Raw genomic sequence first — 17,487 nt, 5'->3', positions numbered from 1 at the left:
ATGGCAATGACAATCACTATTAATAATAGCAGTTATCATTTACCATGCACTACATTTTATGAGGCACCTTATATATATTATCTCACTTTTTTAACTTAGTCATGTTTCTAAAAGTAATTTATTATATTTCGAAAACCAAAATCTACTTAAAATGGTTGAAGATTTGGCTCCACATAAGACATTTAGATAAATGTCTTCACCAATTCTCCAGGTAGCTGGAAAGAAGCTCTGAAAGCATTTTGAGCAAAGTATACATTTACTTAAATGAAGTCAGTCATCTTATTTTATGTTCATCTCTCTGTCAATCTTCCAATGAAACAGTTTATAAGAAGATTATGAGGAATGTAGAGTAATATGCTCATATTCACCTGTGTATGTAAGTTCTCACATATTTCTTTAACAAATGTATGTGTATACATGTGTGCATATATATATATGTGTGTATAATACACATACAAACATACATACATACATACACATACAATATGCAGTAATAACACACACGTCATTACTGTGTATAAAGCCTATGTACACTATTTTGTGTTGAAGGTAAGCAAGCTCTCTTAAAAGTTCTCTTGTACAGGGGCACTTGGGTGGCTCAGTCGGTTGAGAGTCTGACTCCGGCTCAGGTCACAATCTCACGGTTCAAGAGTTTGAGCCCTGTATCAGGCTCTGTGCTGACAGTGCCTGCTTCAGATTCTGTGTCTCCCTCGCTCTCTGCCCCTACCCCACTTGTGCTCTCTCAAAAATAAATAAAAAACATTAAAAAATAAATAAATAAAATAAAAGTTCTCTTGTACAACATCAACACCTTGAAAGCAATAAATAGGAAAAACTGAAACAAGAGGCTATGCAGAATTTAGCTTTCAGATATCCTTCCACATTTAAAAATATTTAAATACTCCTCTATATTCTCAGTTTTATCAAGAAAGAACTTACTCTTTCAGCCCAGTCTCTGCACTATTCCCAGATATATCTGAACCAAGAGAAATGCCAGCAGGAGACTGTCGTCCAGTGAAGCCAGATGAAGAAAATGAAAGTCCATATGGTTCAAAATTGAGAACTAGAATTTTAAAACAATAACAGAAGTTCATATTTAAAACAAAGCAAAAGTTAGGGGGGAGAAAGCAGATGTTATCAAAATTACCAGTCACTACTGAAATAAAATAATGGAAGACTAGAATCCAATGACAATTTTTAAACTGGAAGGGGCACTGAAGATGATTTAATCAAATAATAATAAAGTAGCTATGATTTACTGAAGGTCTACTACAGTCTTCACACTATTAGTTGAGAAAAGACAAACAGTACTTCATTTTTATCTTTTCACCTCCCTGAGAAGCTAAACTAGGATCCAATTAGGAAAGACAACTGATAAACCAGGTCTACTGAAAATTGCTGCTCCCAGACAAAAATGTTTAATGAGCTATGAATGAAGAGATAGTGTTTTTCCTTAACAAAATGTTCTTAAGCACATTCCTATGCCAAATAGACTAATGGACCCTTCAAAGTGAAATATCCCTTACTGACAAAGAACAAGGTTTATTCAGATTCAGATTCCTTTGACTCTGTATACCCAAATGAATTCAATCAGAGCCATAAAAATTCATACTGATATTGTGGTGGAGCAGATGCCAATATCCATTCTCCTCTTCTTTCTAAGTAATAGAACCCTGGATTCTAAGTAATAGAACCCTGGATTCATGGCAACCCAGAAAGAAATGACATTTCCAGACTCCTTTGCCATGAATTTGAGTTCTGGCCAATGAAATTATGCACACATTCTGAGCACAACTTCTGGGAGGAATCTTCCTGGAAAAAAAAAAAAAATCTTTCTTCTCTCCCTTTCCTCCTTTACATTCATGAAGCCATTATCAATCCCAGGCTGCCTACTTCTGGAATTCCTTTAAGGGAAAGAGCAGTAATCTTCTGTCTTGTATAAGACCCTATATTGTTCTTTTGTTTTCTAATATGCTATGCAGCTATACCTAATCCTAACTGGCATTATTTATCTTTATGGACTGTCTGGATTATAACATAAAGGACCTCCTTAAATCATAAAAAAGTGCCGTATAAAAAATAAATGTGAGCTTCTGTAATTATTATTTTCATCTTACAAATACAGAAACTGTAGCAAAGTTTGCCATGAACTTAACCAAGATTACAAAAACAGGAAAAATGATAGAGCCAGATAAGAAATCGGATACTCTGGTGCTAGAGCTCACTCTCCACTGCCTCCTGCAAAGGAAACAGCATTTAATCCAAAGAGAACTACATAAATTTTTGTTGTTACCCAAATGAATGATATAGAAGAGAAATCAATGTGCAATAGACAAAAATAATGGGCTAATCAGTAATCAGAAGAACTGAGTTCTTGACATGCATCGGGTATTAAATGGGTGCATGAACTTGACCTTAATTTCTTTGTCTGTAAAGTGAAGGGTTCAGGCTTGATCAGCAGTTTCCAAATGCTGATTTGATAACCAGGATCAAGCTGACTGTGTAGAATCTCCCACAGACCTTTTTGTACATACAGCCAAGCTTTTACAGATTCAGATACAAAAGATACAGGAGTACGGCGCAAAAATCTGTATCATTTTGTAAAACTCTTTGTGATTCTGATTCATAACCATGTTTGGAAACCACTTGTCTAAACATTCCAAGGTCATTTTCAGCTAGAAAATCCTCTCATTTTAAGCTTTTCAGGGGCACCTAGGTGGCTCAGCTGGTTAAGTGTCCAACTCTTGGTTTCAGCTCAGGTCATGATCTCACATTTTGTGAGTTCAAGCCCCACATCAGGCTCTGTGCTAACAGTGCAGAGCCTGCTTGGGATTCTCTCTCTCCCTCTCTCTCTCTGTCCCTCCCCCAGTGACTCTGTCTCTCTCAAACAAATAAACTTAAAAAAAACTAAGCTCTTTTTTTCTTTTTTCCTTCCTCTCCCCCGTGGGTTTCTGTTAAGTTTCTCAGGATCAACATAAGAGTGAAAAGATATGGTATCTGTCTTTCTCTGTATGGCTTATTTCACTTAGCATCACACTCTCCAGTTCCATCCACGTTGCTACAAAGGGCCATATTTCGTTCTTTCTCATTGCCATGTAGTACTCCATTGTGTATATAAACCACAATTTCTTTATCCATTCATCAGTTGATGGACATTTAGGCTCTTTCCATAATTTGGCTATTGTTGAGAGTGCTGCTATAAACATTGGGGTACAAGTGCCCCTATGCATCAGTACTCCTGTATCCCTTGGGTAAATTCCTAGCAGTGCTATTGCTGGGTCATAGGGTAGGTCTATTTTTAATTTTCTGAGGAACCTCCACACTGTTTTCCAGAGTGGCTGCACCAGTTTGCATTCCCACCAACAGTGCAAGAGGGTTCCCATTTCTCCACATCCTCGCCAGCATCTATAGTCTCCTGATTTGTTCATTTTGGCCACTCTGACTGGCGTGAGGTGATATCTGAGTGTGGTTTTGATTTGTATTTCCCTGATAAGGAGCGACGTTGAGCATCTTTTCATGTGCCTGTTGGCCATCCGGATGTCTTCTTTAGAGAAGTGTCTATTCATGTTTTCTGCCCATTTCTTCACTGGGTTATTTGTTTTTCGGGTGTGGAGTTTGGTGAGCTCTGTATAGATTTTGGATACTAGCCCTTTGTCCGATATGTCATTTGCAAATATCTTTTCCCATTCCGTTGGTTGCCTTTTAGTTTTGTTGGTTGTTTCCTTTGCTGTGCAGAAGCTTTTTATCTTCATAAGGTCCCAGTAATTCATTTTTGCTTTTAATTCCCTTGCCTTTGGGAATGTGTCGAGTAAGAGATTGCTATGGCTGAGGTCAGAGAGGTCTTTTCCTGCTTTCTCCTCTAGGGTTTTGATGGTTAGAGTGGGAGAGAACCAAAGCATAAGAGACTCTTAAAAACTGAGAACAAACTGAGGGTTGATGGGGGGTGGGAGGGAGGGGAGGGTGGGTGATGGGTATTGAGGAGGGCACCTTTTGGGATGAGCACTAGGTGTTGTATGGAAACCAATTTGACAATAAATTTCATATATTGAAAAAAAAAATCTAAGATTTCAATCACCGAGTTTAACTTTCTGTCCCACTTTCAACTCTTTAATAGCATCTGTGACAGCCAGTTACCCAGCCTCTGCATTAACAAAGTAAGTGAAGAACTCAAGCAATGTTTCCTATGCACAAGTAAAAACAAAGAGTTTAAGCCAAAGATCAAGTAAAGATAGAGCTTAAACAAAAGAGCAGAAAGAATTCAAAAGCAGAGGTATAGTTTAAGAGTAAAGAGAAAAAAACTAGACATAGAAGGGGACAGCATATGGAAAAGAGATAAAATTCCAAACCCGAGACAACAAAATTAAACACTGTCATCTAAGGAAGGCCTGGAAAGGATTGAGGTTGAGAATGAACTTCAAGCCACATTCTTTTCATTCTTTAGTGAAAATTTCCCAAGTCTTTATAGAGATGAATAACAAGAAGGGCCAAAGATTTTTAAAAGTTAACTAGATGTACAAGGGTTCATGTGCATATGGGAATCAGGAGGAGAATCACAGCATGCAGGAAGAGTCAGGAGAAGGAAGTAGATGGATGAATTGCAACTTAGACTTTTCTGGTATCATTTTAAGATCAATCATTTAGTTGTACCTACCACAGAACCTGGAAAGTACTTGACAAAATCATTAGATGATGAGTGGGGAGAAAAAGAGCTTTCAGCATTGAACTTTTCAGTATTAACATTCTGAACTCCTACAAAGATAACACTCAATGGTTTCCCTTTATTCATATAAATACTTCCCATCCACCATCCAAACACCTCAATGATTTCCTCTTTACCAAAATCATGACAGGCATCTTCCACTGACAGACTACATTTCTAAAATCTGAAGTTAATCTTTCCTTTCTTAGCTGTTTCTCACTTCACTGATCAGATATTTTGTTACAGGAAGCATTCAAACACACTTAAGATATATAACACTGCTCAGAATGAAAATGAAACTCACTAGTCCACAGTAACCAGACTTCTTTTCTCAAATTTCTCTGTAGATATGCTCATGTGATTATCTATCAGCCCTCCATCTAGCACAGTGACCCAACATGATAATTCCATCTTCAAGTTCTTTCAAAGTTCCAGAATGACTATCTTAGGCATTTAAATATATGGAGCCTATGACTTTGGGAATACCTCTAGGCTAACTTTTTTTTCTGGGTATCCAAAGACCTAGGCAGAGTAAATAAGTCACAAGCAGATTTAAAGAGAGATAACAAAAATAAATATCCTCAGTTATCTACATTACATGACTATAATATGAATTGCATTAAAAAAAAAATGATGTCCCTTACAGACCCATAGAAAATTACCTTTTTCCTGAGAAAGCTTCTCCTCCTGACGTTGGTGGTGAGGTTTGTAAGGTGCTGCCCCCTGACTGAGTTCTTCAGCCACAAAACCATCCAGAAAAGATAAGGAAGCATCTACCTGTATTAAAGTGAAGCAAAAATCAGAAATTACAAAACTTTACCCTAAACCTAGACTGTACATTCACATAACTAATTTCAACCCATGTCCTAAAAATAATTTTTAAGTGAAAAAAAAAGAACTTCAGTTCTAAAAATGCTACTAGCGTTACCCAACTCTCTAGCTCTCTAAAACACCTATATTCAAATCACTCAGCTAAGTATGTAACAATGAAAGTTGTCTGCAGTTATTATTAATTTCATTGTACTGCAGAATAAACTTTTGAGCACCCAGTATGTTACAGCATCATGTCAGGTGCTATGATGAAGACAAAGAAAGACATTTCTCCAGCCCTCATGAGACTTTAACCTACTAGAGAAGACATCTACATTCTGAGCTAGTGTCTGTATTAGTTTGCTGCTAGGGACTAAAAACAAAGTGTTGGCAAGGCTAGTTCCTCTGGGAGGCTCCAAGGGAGAATAAGTTCCTTCTCCCTTCTAGCTTCTAAAGGCGCCACCATTCCCTGGCTTGTGGCCCCATCACTCTGATCTCTACTTCTATTGTTAGTTGGTTTTCTACTGACTCTTTGCTTACTTTTATAAGAACTCTTGTGATCATGCCTTCTTGGACAATCCAAAATAATCTCCCCCTCAAAAATTCCTTAATTTAAGTGTATCTACAAAGTCCTTATTACCATGTAAGATAACAAATACACAGGCTGCAGAGAATGAAGTATGCACATCGTGGGGAAGGCTACTATTCAGACCCTGGCAGTGCCTTTAACTATCCTATTCTTTTCTACCTAAAAATACCTTTTCACAAATCTATGGAAAATTACCTAATTTCAGCAGGAATAAAAAGGTACAAAAGAATGAATAAGTGAAAATAAAAGATGAAGAAAGAGTGAGGGGAAAGGATAAAAGAAAAAGTGAAGAAAGAAGAATGAGATATACACAAAAGGATATAGCAGTGGTGGCCTCAGAAGCCACAGATCTGCCTCTCCTGGTTTAGCCAACTGTATGCAAACAGCTCCAATAATTAGAAGAACAGACAGATCTCAAATATTTAAGTGGCATGACACACTCTAAATCTGGAAAGGTTCTTACAAAATGAAGACATGTCATCATTTCAATCTTTCATTGGAGGAAAGAGGAAAAAGAGTTACTTCCTAGTTTTGTACTATGTATAGCATATTTAGGGGAGCCTGAGTGGCTCAGTTGGTTAAGTGTCCGACTCTTGGTTTAGGTCAGGTCATGATCTCAGTTTGTGGGTCTGAGCCCTGCATCGGGCACAGCAATGACAGCCCAGGGGTGGCTTGGGATTATCTCTCCCTCTTTCTCTGCCCTTCCACCACTCTCTCTCTTTCCTTCTCTCTCTCTCTCTCAAAATAAATAAATAAACTTAAAAAAAATATTATGTATAGCATATTTATTCACCTTTTCAATGAATGTCTTTGGGCCTCCTACCAAAGGTGAAAGAAAGGTGTCTACCCCTGAGGAGCTTCTGAAAGAACTAATGAACAAAGAGGTTCAAAATGAATATAAGTCATGAAAATCTGAGTCAGAATTAGTAGGAATGCTGCCCCTCCTCTCCTCTTTCTCAACTGTATGACATCTAACAAATAAAAATTTGTACAAATCTGGCTTCCTTTTAGCAATTTCCTAATTTACACCAGTCTGGAGAAGAGATCAGTACATATTCAGAGGGTGAGTAGTAACTGAGCCCATTAGGTTAGAAAGAGTAGTGGCTTAAAGTTAGGTAGGACAAGGAAGGTGGTTGATCAGGTTCCAAAGTGGTAAAGAAGTTAGACACTAGGTGGACAAAATGCAACAGAGAACTATTTTTTACATTCTCAAAGATACCAAAGTAATAATAAAATTGCATATTAGAGAAGTTCAAAGGAGATTTTAAAAATTTAATTTTTTTTACATTTATTTAGAGACAGAGACAGTGCAGGGTTTAGGGGGGCAGAGAGAGAGAGAGAGAGAGAGAGGGAGGGAGGGGGAGACAGAGAGAGAGAAAGAGAGAGGGAGAGAGAGAGAGACATTGAGAATATCCCATGCAGGCTCCACACTGCTAGCACAGAGCCTGACGCGGGGCTTGAACCCACGAAACCGCAAGATCATGACCTGAGCCAAAACCAAGAGTCAGATGCTCAACCGAGTCACCCAGGCTCCCCCCAAAATTTAGTTCTTGAACTACCATATATTAAAAGAGACTGCCACTGGATATAAACTGCTTCAGTGCAGTTCTCCGGAAGAGATACTGATCTATTCCCAACTCTTTAGGAGCTCTACTGAATTGAAGCTCTCAAATTCTCTCATATGATGTGAGAAAAACTCCAACCTTTATCTGAAGTGTTACAGAAAGTATATTTTGATATATTCCAGATACATCACAAAGGAAAGAATTATTCTGTTTGGAGATGATGCAATTTTTACAAAGATAAAATACAGATGCCTTACCACCATGTCTTCACAGCTCTTATCAACTGGAAGCAAGCTCTTCATAAGTTCCACATTCTCACGTAAGTGTTTTAATTCAAACGCATGCTGTCTCATACAAGTATCCAAAGATACGGTGAATTCCTGGATTAATCTCTCAACTATGTTAGAAGAGTGTGCTTGGGGTGTCAACTTGGTAACAGCAGCAAGTAACCAGGCTTTTGTTTCTGAAGAAACCGAGTCATTCATAAGTAACTTGTAGAGTTTGGTTATAACTTCCTCTGGCGTTTCCTCATCTAAGAGATAGGAATACTCCCCTAACACCTATGAGTAAAACAAAGAGACTGTTCATATAGAAATATCAAGCAAATTGTACTGGGCAAATCTGTACACAGCAAATTGTACTGGGAAATCCAAACAAAGTAGCTGCTGCTGGAGTGAATTTAATCTAGAGTAAATACATTCTCATGGTGAAGAAATTCTTAAAGATAAAATTGTATATTTTAGGGTCGAAATTATACCAAGAATTAGAACTCAATACCAAAAGATTTTCCACATCTTTATCATTCACAAAATATAAAGCAGCATACTTTACAAGTGAGCTTTCTTCTGAACTTCCAGTTCAGTTGTTGCCTTTTATCAACACCTCCACATTCTGTTACTTATTTTGCAATTAGCATTGAAACCAGTGGTTCTCACATGCTAGTGTGCATGAGAGTCACCTAAGGTGTTTCATTTCTAGGTTCTACCCCCAGATATTCTGAGTGAGTATGTCTGTGGTCGGGATCCACAGTGCACATTTGGAACCAGCATCAGCTGATTCTGATGTATATGATCCACAGAAGAAACTCTGAGGAAGGCTGACCTATGTTACATATCCTTTTTCTTACAACTTATTTAGGTGATACATAATCCTACTGGTCTAAAAATTATTAATAAACTGATAACTCATGTAGTGTGAGATCTTTCCTAAGTGCTATTTATGGAATATTTTCATGTCTTTAGTGTAACACTGGCACCAGCAGGAAAAAACGGGAGGGGAGGTGAAGTGATAGGCAAGGGAAAATTTACAGCTAGTAACAAGAAAAGGAGGAAAAATTAATAGAAATAAATAAATCCAATTCTTAAAGTAGCAAGATAATTTTTTGAGTGGTTTAAGAAGATGAAAGGTATCTCTAGAAAAGCTGGTAATCTAACAGCCAGTTCAAAAATTACTGGGTGGTGGGAGGCTGATGCCTGGGTGGTTCAGTTGGTTGAGCATCAGATTCTTGACCTCAGTTCAGGTCATGATCACAGGGTCAGGAGATCAAGGCCTGTGTCAGGCTCTGTGCTAATGTGGAGCCTGTCTAGGATTCTCTCTCTCCCTCTGCCCCTCCCCCATTCTCTCTCTTTCTTTCTAAAATAAAAATAAAAATAATAACAATGGGAAGACAGAGTAAATGCATTTTCCCCTATTCCTCCCATAAGTACATCTAAAATCCTTGGTGTTATATATAAAACACACATAAAAAGACACAGATAGGTGGAGAAAAGAAGGCCAATTGCTAATGACTTTGTGATAGTACAGTGGGTTATCTGCTGCCTCATACACCCCAGACTGGGTATTAGAGAGCCAGCAACCTGGAAACAGCAATGGGCACAGACAAAATGACCCCAAGAAAAGCCTGCCCTCTAGCCAAAGAGCCAGGACTGAAAACTTATTTATTTTTATTTTTTAAATGTTTATGTATTTATTTTGGGGAAGAGAGAGTGCAAGCAGGGAAGGGATGGAGAGAGAGAGAGAGAGAGAGAGAGAGAGAGAGAGAGAGAGCGCTCAGCACAGAGCCTGATGCAGGGCTCAATCCCATGATCCTGGGATCATCACCAGAGCCAAAATCAACAATCAGACACTTAACTGACTGGGCCACCCAGGCACCCCAGGAAGACAGAAAACTTTTAGACAATAACCCTCTACTCTAGCCAAGTACCACATAGAAAAAAACCCACAGACCCACTCACACCACCAAAGGCTGAGTAGAAAGCCAAGACTTCCACCCCTACCAGGCTGTAAGAGGCGCTCCAATTCCCTCAAAAGGGAGAAGACTCAGTAGGGAGCTAGGACTTTCATCCCCACCAAGTTGTCAAGAGGCCCACTCCTCTGCAGTGTCCATGAAGATCACATATGGAAGCCTGCATTTTATACCCTCTACCCAGGTATAAAGAGGGATTCCTCCGCCCCTTCACTGGGATCATGTCAGAAGCCCTGTGGAGAGTCAGGGCTTTCACCACTGCTCAGTCATTACAAGGCCACCCTTCCACAATGTCAGTGGAGACCACACAGAGATCTCAACACCTGTGTCACAATGCCATTACCAAAAGACTAATCAACATTTACCAAACACACCATCCAACAATAACAGAATACCCAATCCTTTCAAGCACTCACAGAACATATAATAAGATGTATCTTAGGCCATAAAACAAACATCAAAAAACTTAACAAAACTGAATTCACAGAGTATTTCCTCTGGTGACAATGGCAAACTATAAATCAGTAACAGGAAAGATAACAGAAAATTTTCCAAACACTTAAAAACTAAACAATACTCTTCAACACAACTTTTCCAGAAAACAGAAGAGGAAAGACTACTCCTATCTCATTTTATGACACTATTATTAGTTTGATACCAAAACCAAAACAATAGGGTAGAAAAAAAATCTCATGAACAGAGATGCAAAAAATTCTTAACGAGGTCTCAAGAAATCTATTGAAAAAATCCTAGATTAGTGAGTTCAGCAAGATGGCAGCGTGTAAGATCAAACTACAAAAAATCTATTGTATTTGAATAAACTAGCAGCAAACATGTGGGAACCAAAATTAAAAACAAAATATATCTACTACTGCTCTAAAGAAATTGAAATGCTTAAGCATAAATCTAACAAAACCTGCACAGAATCTGTATGGTGCAGAAAGAAATAAAAGCACTATAAATATATGTAGTGACATGCCATGTTCTTGGAGGGAAAAAAATGAATAGCTGCCAAATACAATAACCCATTTAGGCAAGGATTATCAATACTAAAACCACTGGTGAAATATAGTTAAGGAAAAGATGTTGACACATAGCCCCTTAGAATCACCTCACAGATTAGCTACAAATTACTAAGGAGAAAATGCATCTTTACAATGGAGAGATCTGAAGGTTATCTTAACCAAACAAAGAAACTTAAAATCACTAGTAACTGGGGAACTGATATGGTATGTGTCCTGATGATACAGTGGGAAGTACATAACATTGTTGATATAGTATTCTTCCTAAAAATGTTTAACCAAACCAGAAATAATAAGACAAATTCAGAAAGTTGGGCATTCTGCACATCAACAGTATTCATCCAAAAAAATCAATATCATGAAAACAAAAAGAAAGTGAGGAACAATATAAAATAAAAGAGGCTAAACAGACAACTAAATGCAATTTGTGATCCCTGATGGGATCCAGGATTAGTAGTAGTAGAAAAATAGCCGTAAGAAACATTTTTTGGACAACTGGATAAATGTGAACATGGACTGTATATTAAATGATATTAATGAATTAATGTTACATTTCTTAAGTATAATAATGGTTCTATGACAGAACAAAGTCATTCTTAGAAGACTCGTGTTGAATTTTTTTTGGAGGGTCATGATGTCTGCAACTTATATGTAGATCTAGATGTAGATATAGTAAAGCAAAGGTGGTTAAAAATACTAACAGGGAATCTAAATGAAAAGTATAGAGATATTTATTATACTAGTCTTTCAACTTTCCTGTGTATGAGAAAAAAAATTCTTAAATAAAAGTCTGGGTAAAATTCAAGTTAACATGCTAACATTTGGCAAAACTATAAAATATTAAAAGAGGCATATGCTATGATCCTGCAGTTGTACTCCACCAAAGCTTCCCCTAAGGAAACACTCACCCACATGCACAACAAAGATACACAGAGGTGATGGTATGTATGCAATTACATATGATTACATGACATAAAATTTGGCCTTCATCTTGCAAGAGATAATTTCCTTTGCTGTCTTTGATGAAGCAAGGAGGAATGTTGGGAGGCCCACATGCAAGAAACTGAGGGCAGCTCCAGGAACTAAGGGTAGCCTACGGTCAACAGTCTGAACTTCAAACCCTCAGTCCTACAACCACAAGAAACAGGTTTCTTCTAACAACCACACCAGATTGGAAGTGGATCCTTCACCAGTCAAGTTTCAGATGAGACAGCAGCCCCAGCTGACTGCAACCCTCAGAGACCCTAAGCAGAGGACGTGGCTAAACCAGGTCTCAACTCCTGACCCACAGAAACTGTGAAATAATAAATTTATGTTGTTTGAAGCACTAAGTTTGTGGTAACATACAGCAATGAAAAACTAACATAACACAGATGCATGAGTATTCACATATTCTAACACAGATTCACAGAGAAAATACAGCAAATGTATTGTAGACACAGACACCTAACCAACTGTCTATAATACACAAAGTAGACAAGTGAGATGAAAGGGAGAATGAATAGACAAGTAGATATTTAAGTGACAAACTAGCCAATGGGAAAGAAAATGGATAGCTAAAGGGGTTAGCAGGGTAGAATTAAATGATTTCTGAAGGAAATATATTGCTAGTATTGGGCTTTATAAAAAACAATGTTATAAATACTTATGCTCTAATGTACTTTGCTCACCCAACTCATAACTTGAAGAAATTTCTGTGGATAGAACACATTTTCCGCATCTAGTAAAGTGAGATAAGACTGAACTGCATAAAGCCTTAATTGTTGATTTTCTGTTTCATCATCAAAACCTACAAAGAAATTGATACATCATTTTAACTTTCACTAAAAACTCTTAATGACTCTGTAATAAAAACATTTAATTTTGAAATCTTTCCAGAATGCAGTAATTTACTAACCTTCTGCTAGCAGTCTCAGAAAGTTATTGGGAATATCAGGATGCATAACATCTCCTCCCACTGAAAACACAGCATTCATTGTCTGAATAAACCATGCATTATCTGGGGCATATGTGTCCACAGTGTTAAGACCAAGTACACTTCCAAATACCACTTATTAAAATTACCTTTTCTGCATCAACCTTTTAAAGAATAACCCCCAACCTATCCTACTTAGGTATTTTTACTTTTAACCTCTGCCAATAAATTGTTCTATACTCCAGATTTATGTGAAATAGGTGCTCAGTAAAAGCTTATTTAATAAACTTAATAAACTAAATTCTTGTTGCTTCATCTAGCACCATGCCTTGTACATACTAAGCATCCAATAAATAAGTGTGAAAAAAAATTTTTTTAAACTTTTGTTTTTACATTTATTTATTTTTGAGAGACAGAGTGAGACAGATCACAAGCTGGGGAGGGGCAGAGAGAGGAGACACAGAATCTGAAGCAAGCTCCAGGCTCCAAGCAAGTGTTCAGCACAGAGCCCGACACAGGGCTCGAACCCACAAACCATGAGATCATGACCTGAGCTGAAGTCGGTCACTTAACCTACTGAGCTACCCAGGCGCCCCAAGTGTGAAAAAAATTTAAAGAGATATTCCAGATGCCTAAGGACAAATAATGGAAAATGACATACACTTCAAAGAGACTAAATGTGGTATGTCTACTCAAGCTATTTAATCTCTTTTCTAACCTGTTCTTCTTCAGTTCTAAAATTCCATCATTCTGCTGCCTGGAGTTACGTATGGCACTAGATACGTGGCACAGAAAACTATATTTAAGCAATTTCCAAGATGACTGACTGGAGTAACATTGTACATTTATTCTTCCTTTGATTTAAATAACAGACATCTTTAAAAGAATGAAATATCGTTGTGACCTGTAAAGTTTCTCTGACTTTTAAAAAGCAAATGTGGGGGCACCTGGGTGGCTTGGTCGGTTGAGTGTCCAACTTCAGTTCAGGTCATGATCTTGTGATTTGTGAGTTTGAGCCCCACGTCAGGCTCTGTGCTGCCAGCTCAGAGCCTGGAGCCTGCTTGGGATTCTGCGTCTCCCTCTCTCTGTGTCTCCCCTGCTTGTGTGCTCTCTCTCTCTCTCAAAACTAAATAAATGTTAAAAAAAATAATAAAAAAAAAAAAAAGCAAATATGAAGAAAAGTGACATGTGAATGGCGTTCCCAACTACCTTACTGGGACAATTTCCAGTATAAACAATAGCGTAAAGGATAAATTTTAGCATGCTGATCCCTACTCCCAAGGACCCCCTGCAAAACAACAAGAACATTTACCAGAAAAGAAACTAATTATGAAATAAAGTCAAAGATAAGAAGGCAATGAAAGAGGAATCAGGCAGAGGTTCCTGTATCTTTCTGCTCATAATACTGACCAACTGAATGAAAGAATCAGGGGGAAAAAAGCCATCCACTAAGAAGCCTACAAATATTCCTGTTTTTGACAAGAAAGGCCTGTATATCAGGTATGGGAAAAGTTATTGTGTGTCTCTGAACTCAATTTGCAAGTGACCACAACTAAACCAATCATTCTAAAGTCACTATGTAACTGGGGTGCTTGGGTGGCTCAGTCTTAGGTTAAGTGCCCAACTTTGGCTCAGGTCATGATCTCACAGCTCATGAGTTCGAGCCCTGCACCGGGCTCTGTGCTGACAGATCAGAGCCTGGAACCTACTTCAGATTCTGTGTCTCCCTCTCTCTGAACTTTCCCCACTTGCACTCTGTCTCTCAAAAATGAATAAACAGTAAAAAAAATTTTTTTGAGTCACTATGTAACTACAGGTATTTTATGACTTATGGTCCAAACAAAGGATATTTCTCAGCGAGTTCAGCTATTTTGCCAACCAAATTGACGATAATATACTCTTCTTTGCTCTGTTGTAAATATTCAAGCATTTTCTGGACAATCACTGTTATATTCTGTGCATTAGTAATTCTGTAAAGAAGTTCCAGAGTCTATTTAAGAAAGAAATAAAAACAGCATTATAAAACTATAAATGGTAATTCCAGTAAATACAGCAATATATAGGTTTAGAATACAGTTGATTCTGCCACTTTTACATAGACCAACTGGGCAGTTAATAGGTGCTGAAGAAATGCACATTTTAGCTAAAACAGAACTTAATTAAGAAAGGTAGAACCTGGGGCGCCTGGGTGGCGCAGTCGGTTAAGCGTCCGACTTCAGCCAGGTCACGACCTCGCGGTCCGTGAGTTCGAGCCCCGCGTCAGGCTCTGGGCTGATGGCTCAGAGCCCGGAGCCTGTTTCCGATTCTGTGTCTCCCTCTCTCTCTGCCCCTCCCCCATTCATGCTCTGTCTCTCTCTGTCCCGAAAATAAATAAAATTAAAAAAAAAAAAAAGGTAGAATCTACTGTCAAAAAAATGAATTATGATCAATTCCAAAGTCTAAAAGCTTTTTGATACCGATAAAAATTATAATCTGACTACTTCTAAATGAGAGGCCATGTAAAGTCTAAAAACTTAAAAGGTTTATAATCTGTTTTCTAAAAATATAACAGCTTCTTAAACCTATATCATTTATGCCTGTCTGTGCATGTATATATACACACATGAAAATCCAGTCTTACAAACTATATTTTCCACACTACGTAAACAATAGAAAATAGCCCTTGAGTGGGTTCATCAGCTGAGAGCAAATGGCCTCCAACAGATGGACAAAGGCTGGGGGCTCAAGTGCTTCAAAGCCTTAGCAAGGCCTCTGTTCAGAATCTCAGGCAAGGAAAAACCATGTTATAGTCACTTTCTCAATGCTCAGGAATATACCTCTTGCTTCCTCTTAAAGGAAGACCAGTACGAGAGTAAGCTCCCATTTGGCTACACTTTCTGAGGCCCTACATTAAGGTTCTAAAAATATCGTTAACTCCCAGAAATCAATATGAGACCAAGGGCAGTACTGAGAAAGTATCATTTACTGGTATTTTAGGATCAACAACATTAGCTGCAAGAGATTTCCATATATTCTACTTGTCAAACTTGTTCAAAATATCTTAAGGGTTCTTTGTAATTTTTCAATCTTCATTGCCAGGATATCAAGTACAAAAGATAACTGTTTAAGTTAATTCTTAACTCCATTTTAAAATCCATAAATACACAGGTCCTCCATTAATAGCTTTCAACTTATATAGCTGTCTCAGACATGCTCCCTGTAGATTTTAAACTACATTATTACATATTTTTAGATAATTATACCAAATTTATTTCCTACTCTAAGACTATGCAATTTAGCATTTCCAGGTTTGCATGAGACAGGGCATTAGGAATTGCATGGCTCAAGAGAGGTCTTTTATGTTTGTTCCTTCTTGCCTTCTTTCTCCCTATGAGAAAGAAAGGTAATAAAACCAGACAAATGGGAAGCCCAGTCTTAAACAACAGGTCACTCCATTCCCAAGGACCAAAGTTCTTCTATGTAATTACTTACAGAGGTTATACATGATAGTGGCATTCGAACAGATAGTCCTGAGGTGCCTTCTTGGAGCACTATTGATACTAAAAGAATTCAAACTACTTTTCTCACAGCAGGTAATAGACAAAACAGATCAGACTCGATAATTTTAAAAGAAATTTATTTTCCCTTTGACTCTCATTTTTAAATTAGGGCCCAATAATTAAATATAGCACTAAGAAAACTGTACCTAAGTCAACTCTGTTCAATTGAGTAGCCAACCACACAAAGAAAACACATGCTCTGTATTTGTTCAAAGTGGAAGAGCCAAATAATTATTGTTATTGTCCTTTGGTGCCTTCTCACTCTTCTATCATGCCTACACAGAGAAATTAGTCCATCTACAAACTTCCCAGATTTGAGGCAAGTAACAATTTTCAGAAGATTAAAAATATAAATGCAAAAAGAAAAAATATATATGTAGATGACAATTTCTCAAAAACACTTTTATTTCAAAAACAGTACCTTTTAAAATTGAAAATTTATAATCTTATCTTTTAAAATTACAATTGTTTAATGAAATAGTATTCTTTGCATAAACTACTTTTAACTCATTGCTATTAAGTAATTTAGATGTTCAATAAATTATCTTTATTTTTAAAATAAAAAATAAAAATATCCATTCTTCTTAACTAGGTCCCATATACCATTTTAATATGAGGGCACAGAGTGATTTGTTTACATGAAAATTAACAGAAACACTTATATAGGCACCCAAATGGACACTGAAGCAATTCCTTCCAAGAAGTTCAAATCGTTTAGGGGTTATCTTTATTAATTCTTTCAATATTCCTACATATTTAATAAGGAATGCATTAGCCCACTTCACAGATGTTAAGAATATGAAAAAAATATTAATCATCATAAATTACATCTTAAATTACATTAACAGAAAGAACTTGAAATAGAATTCAGGTCTCTTCTTAGACCAAAAAAGATATTAATGAATCCATTGAACCTAACTCCTCTAACTCATAGTTTAAAAACATTTGTGAAGATACTGACACAAGGACTTTTTAGAAAAGTTCCTTAAACTTTACTAGAAAGAATAAAATACACTCAGAAGTTAAAATACACATGTGTGTACACACACACACACACACACACACACACTACTACTTTCCTCTCTCCATAATACCAAAAAAGA

At 37.3% G+C, this 17,487-nt stretch overlaps 1 protein-coding gene across 3 annotated transcripts in view; it reads right to left on the bottom strand.

Moving 5' to 3' along the window:
- Positions 1–17,487, bottom strand: part of AP4E1 (adaptor related protein complex 4 subunit epsilon 1) — a 63,122-nt gene that overhangs the window by 16,901 nt on the left and 28,734 nt on the right. For all 3 annotated transcript variants that reach the window (XM_086710671.1, XM_025919565.2, XM_086710672.1), the window contains 6 exons: positions 14,696–14,835; positions 12,828–12,940; positions 12,601–12,719; positions 7,921–8,223; positions 5,362–5,476; positions 940–1,063 (listed from right to left, as the gene is read on the bottom strand). In XM_086710671.1, coding sequence (XP_086566797.1) covers positions 940–1,063; positions 5,362–5,476; positions 7,921–8,223; positions 12,601–12,719; positions 12,828–12,940; positions 14,696–14,835 — 914 coding nt within the window. The remainder of the gene's footprint in view (positions 1–939; positions 1,064–5,361; positions 5,477–7,920; positions 8,224–12,600; positions 12,720–12,827; positions 12,941–14,695; positions 14,836–17,487) is intronic.

The sequence above is a fragment of the Puma concolor genome, chromosome B3, assembly GCF_028749965.1.
Source record: "Puma concolor isolate L17-30 chromosome B3, mPumCon1.1.hap2, whole genome shotgun sequence".
NCBI classification, from domain to species: domain Eukaryota; kingdom Metazoa; phylum Chordata; class Mammalia; order Carnivora; family Felidae; genus Puma; species Puma concolor.
Note: the sequence above shows the minus strand (reverse complement) of the source record. Positions and strands in the feature narration are given on the sequence as shown.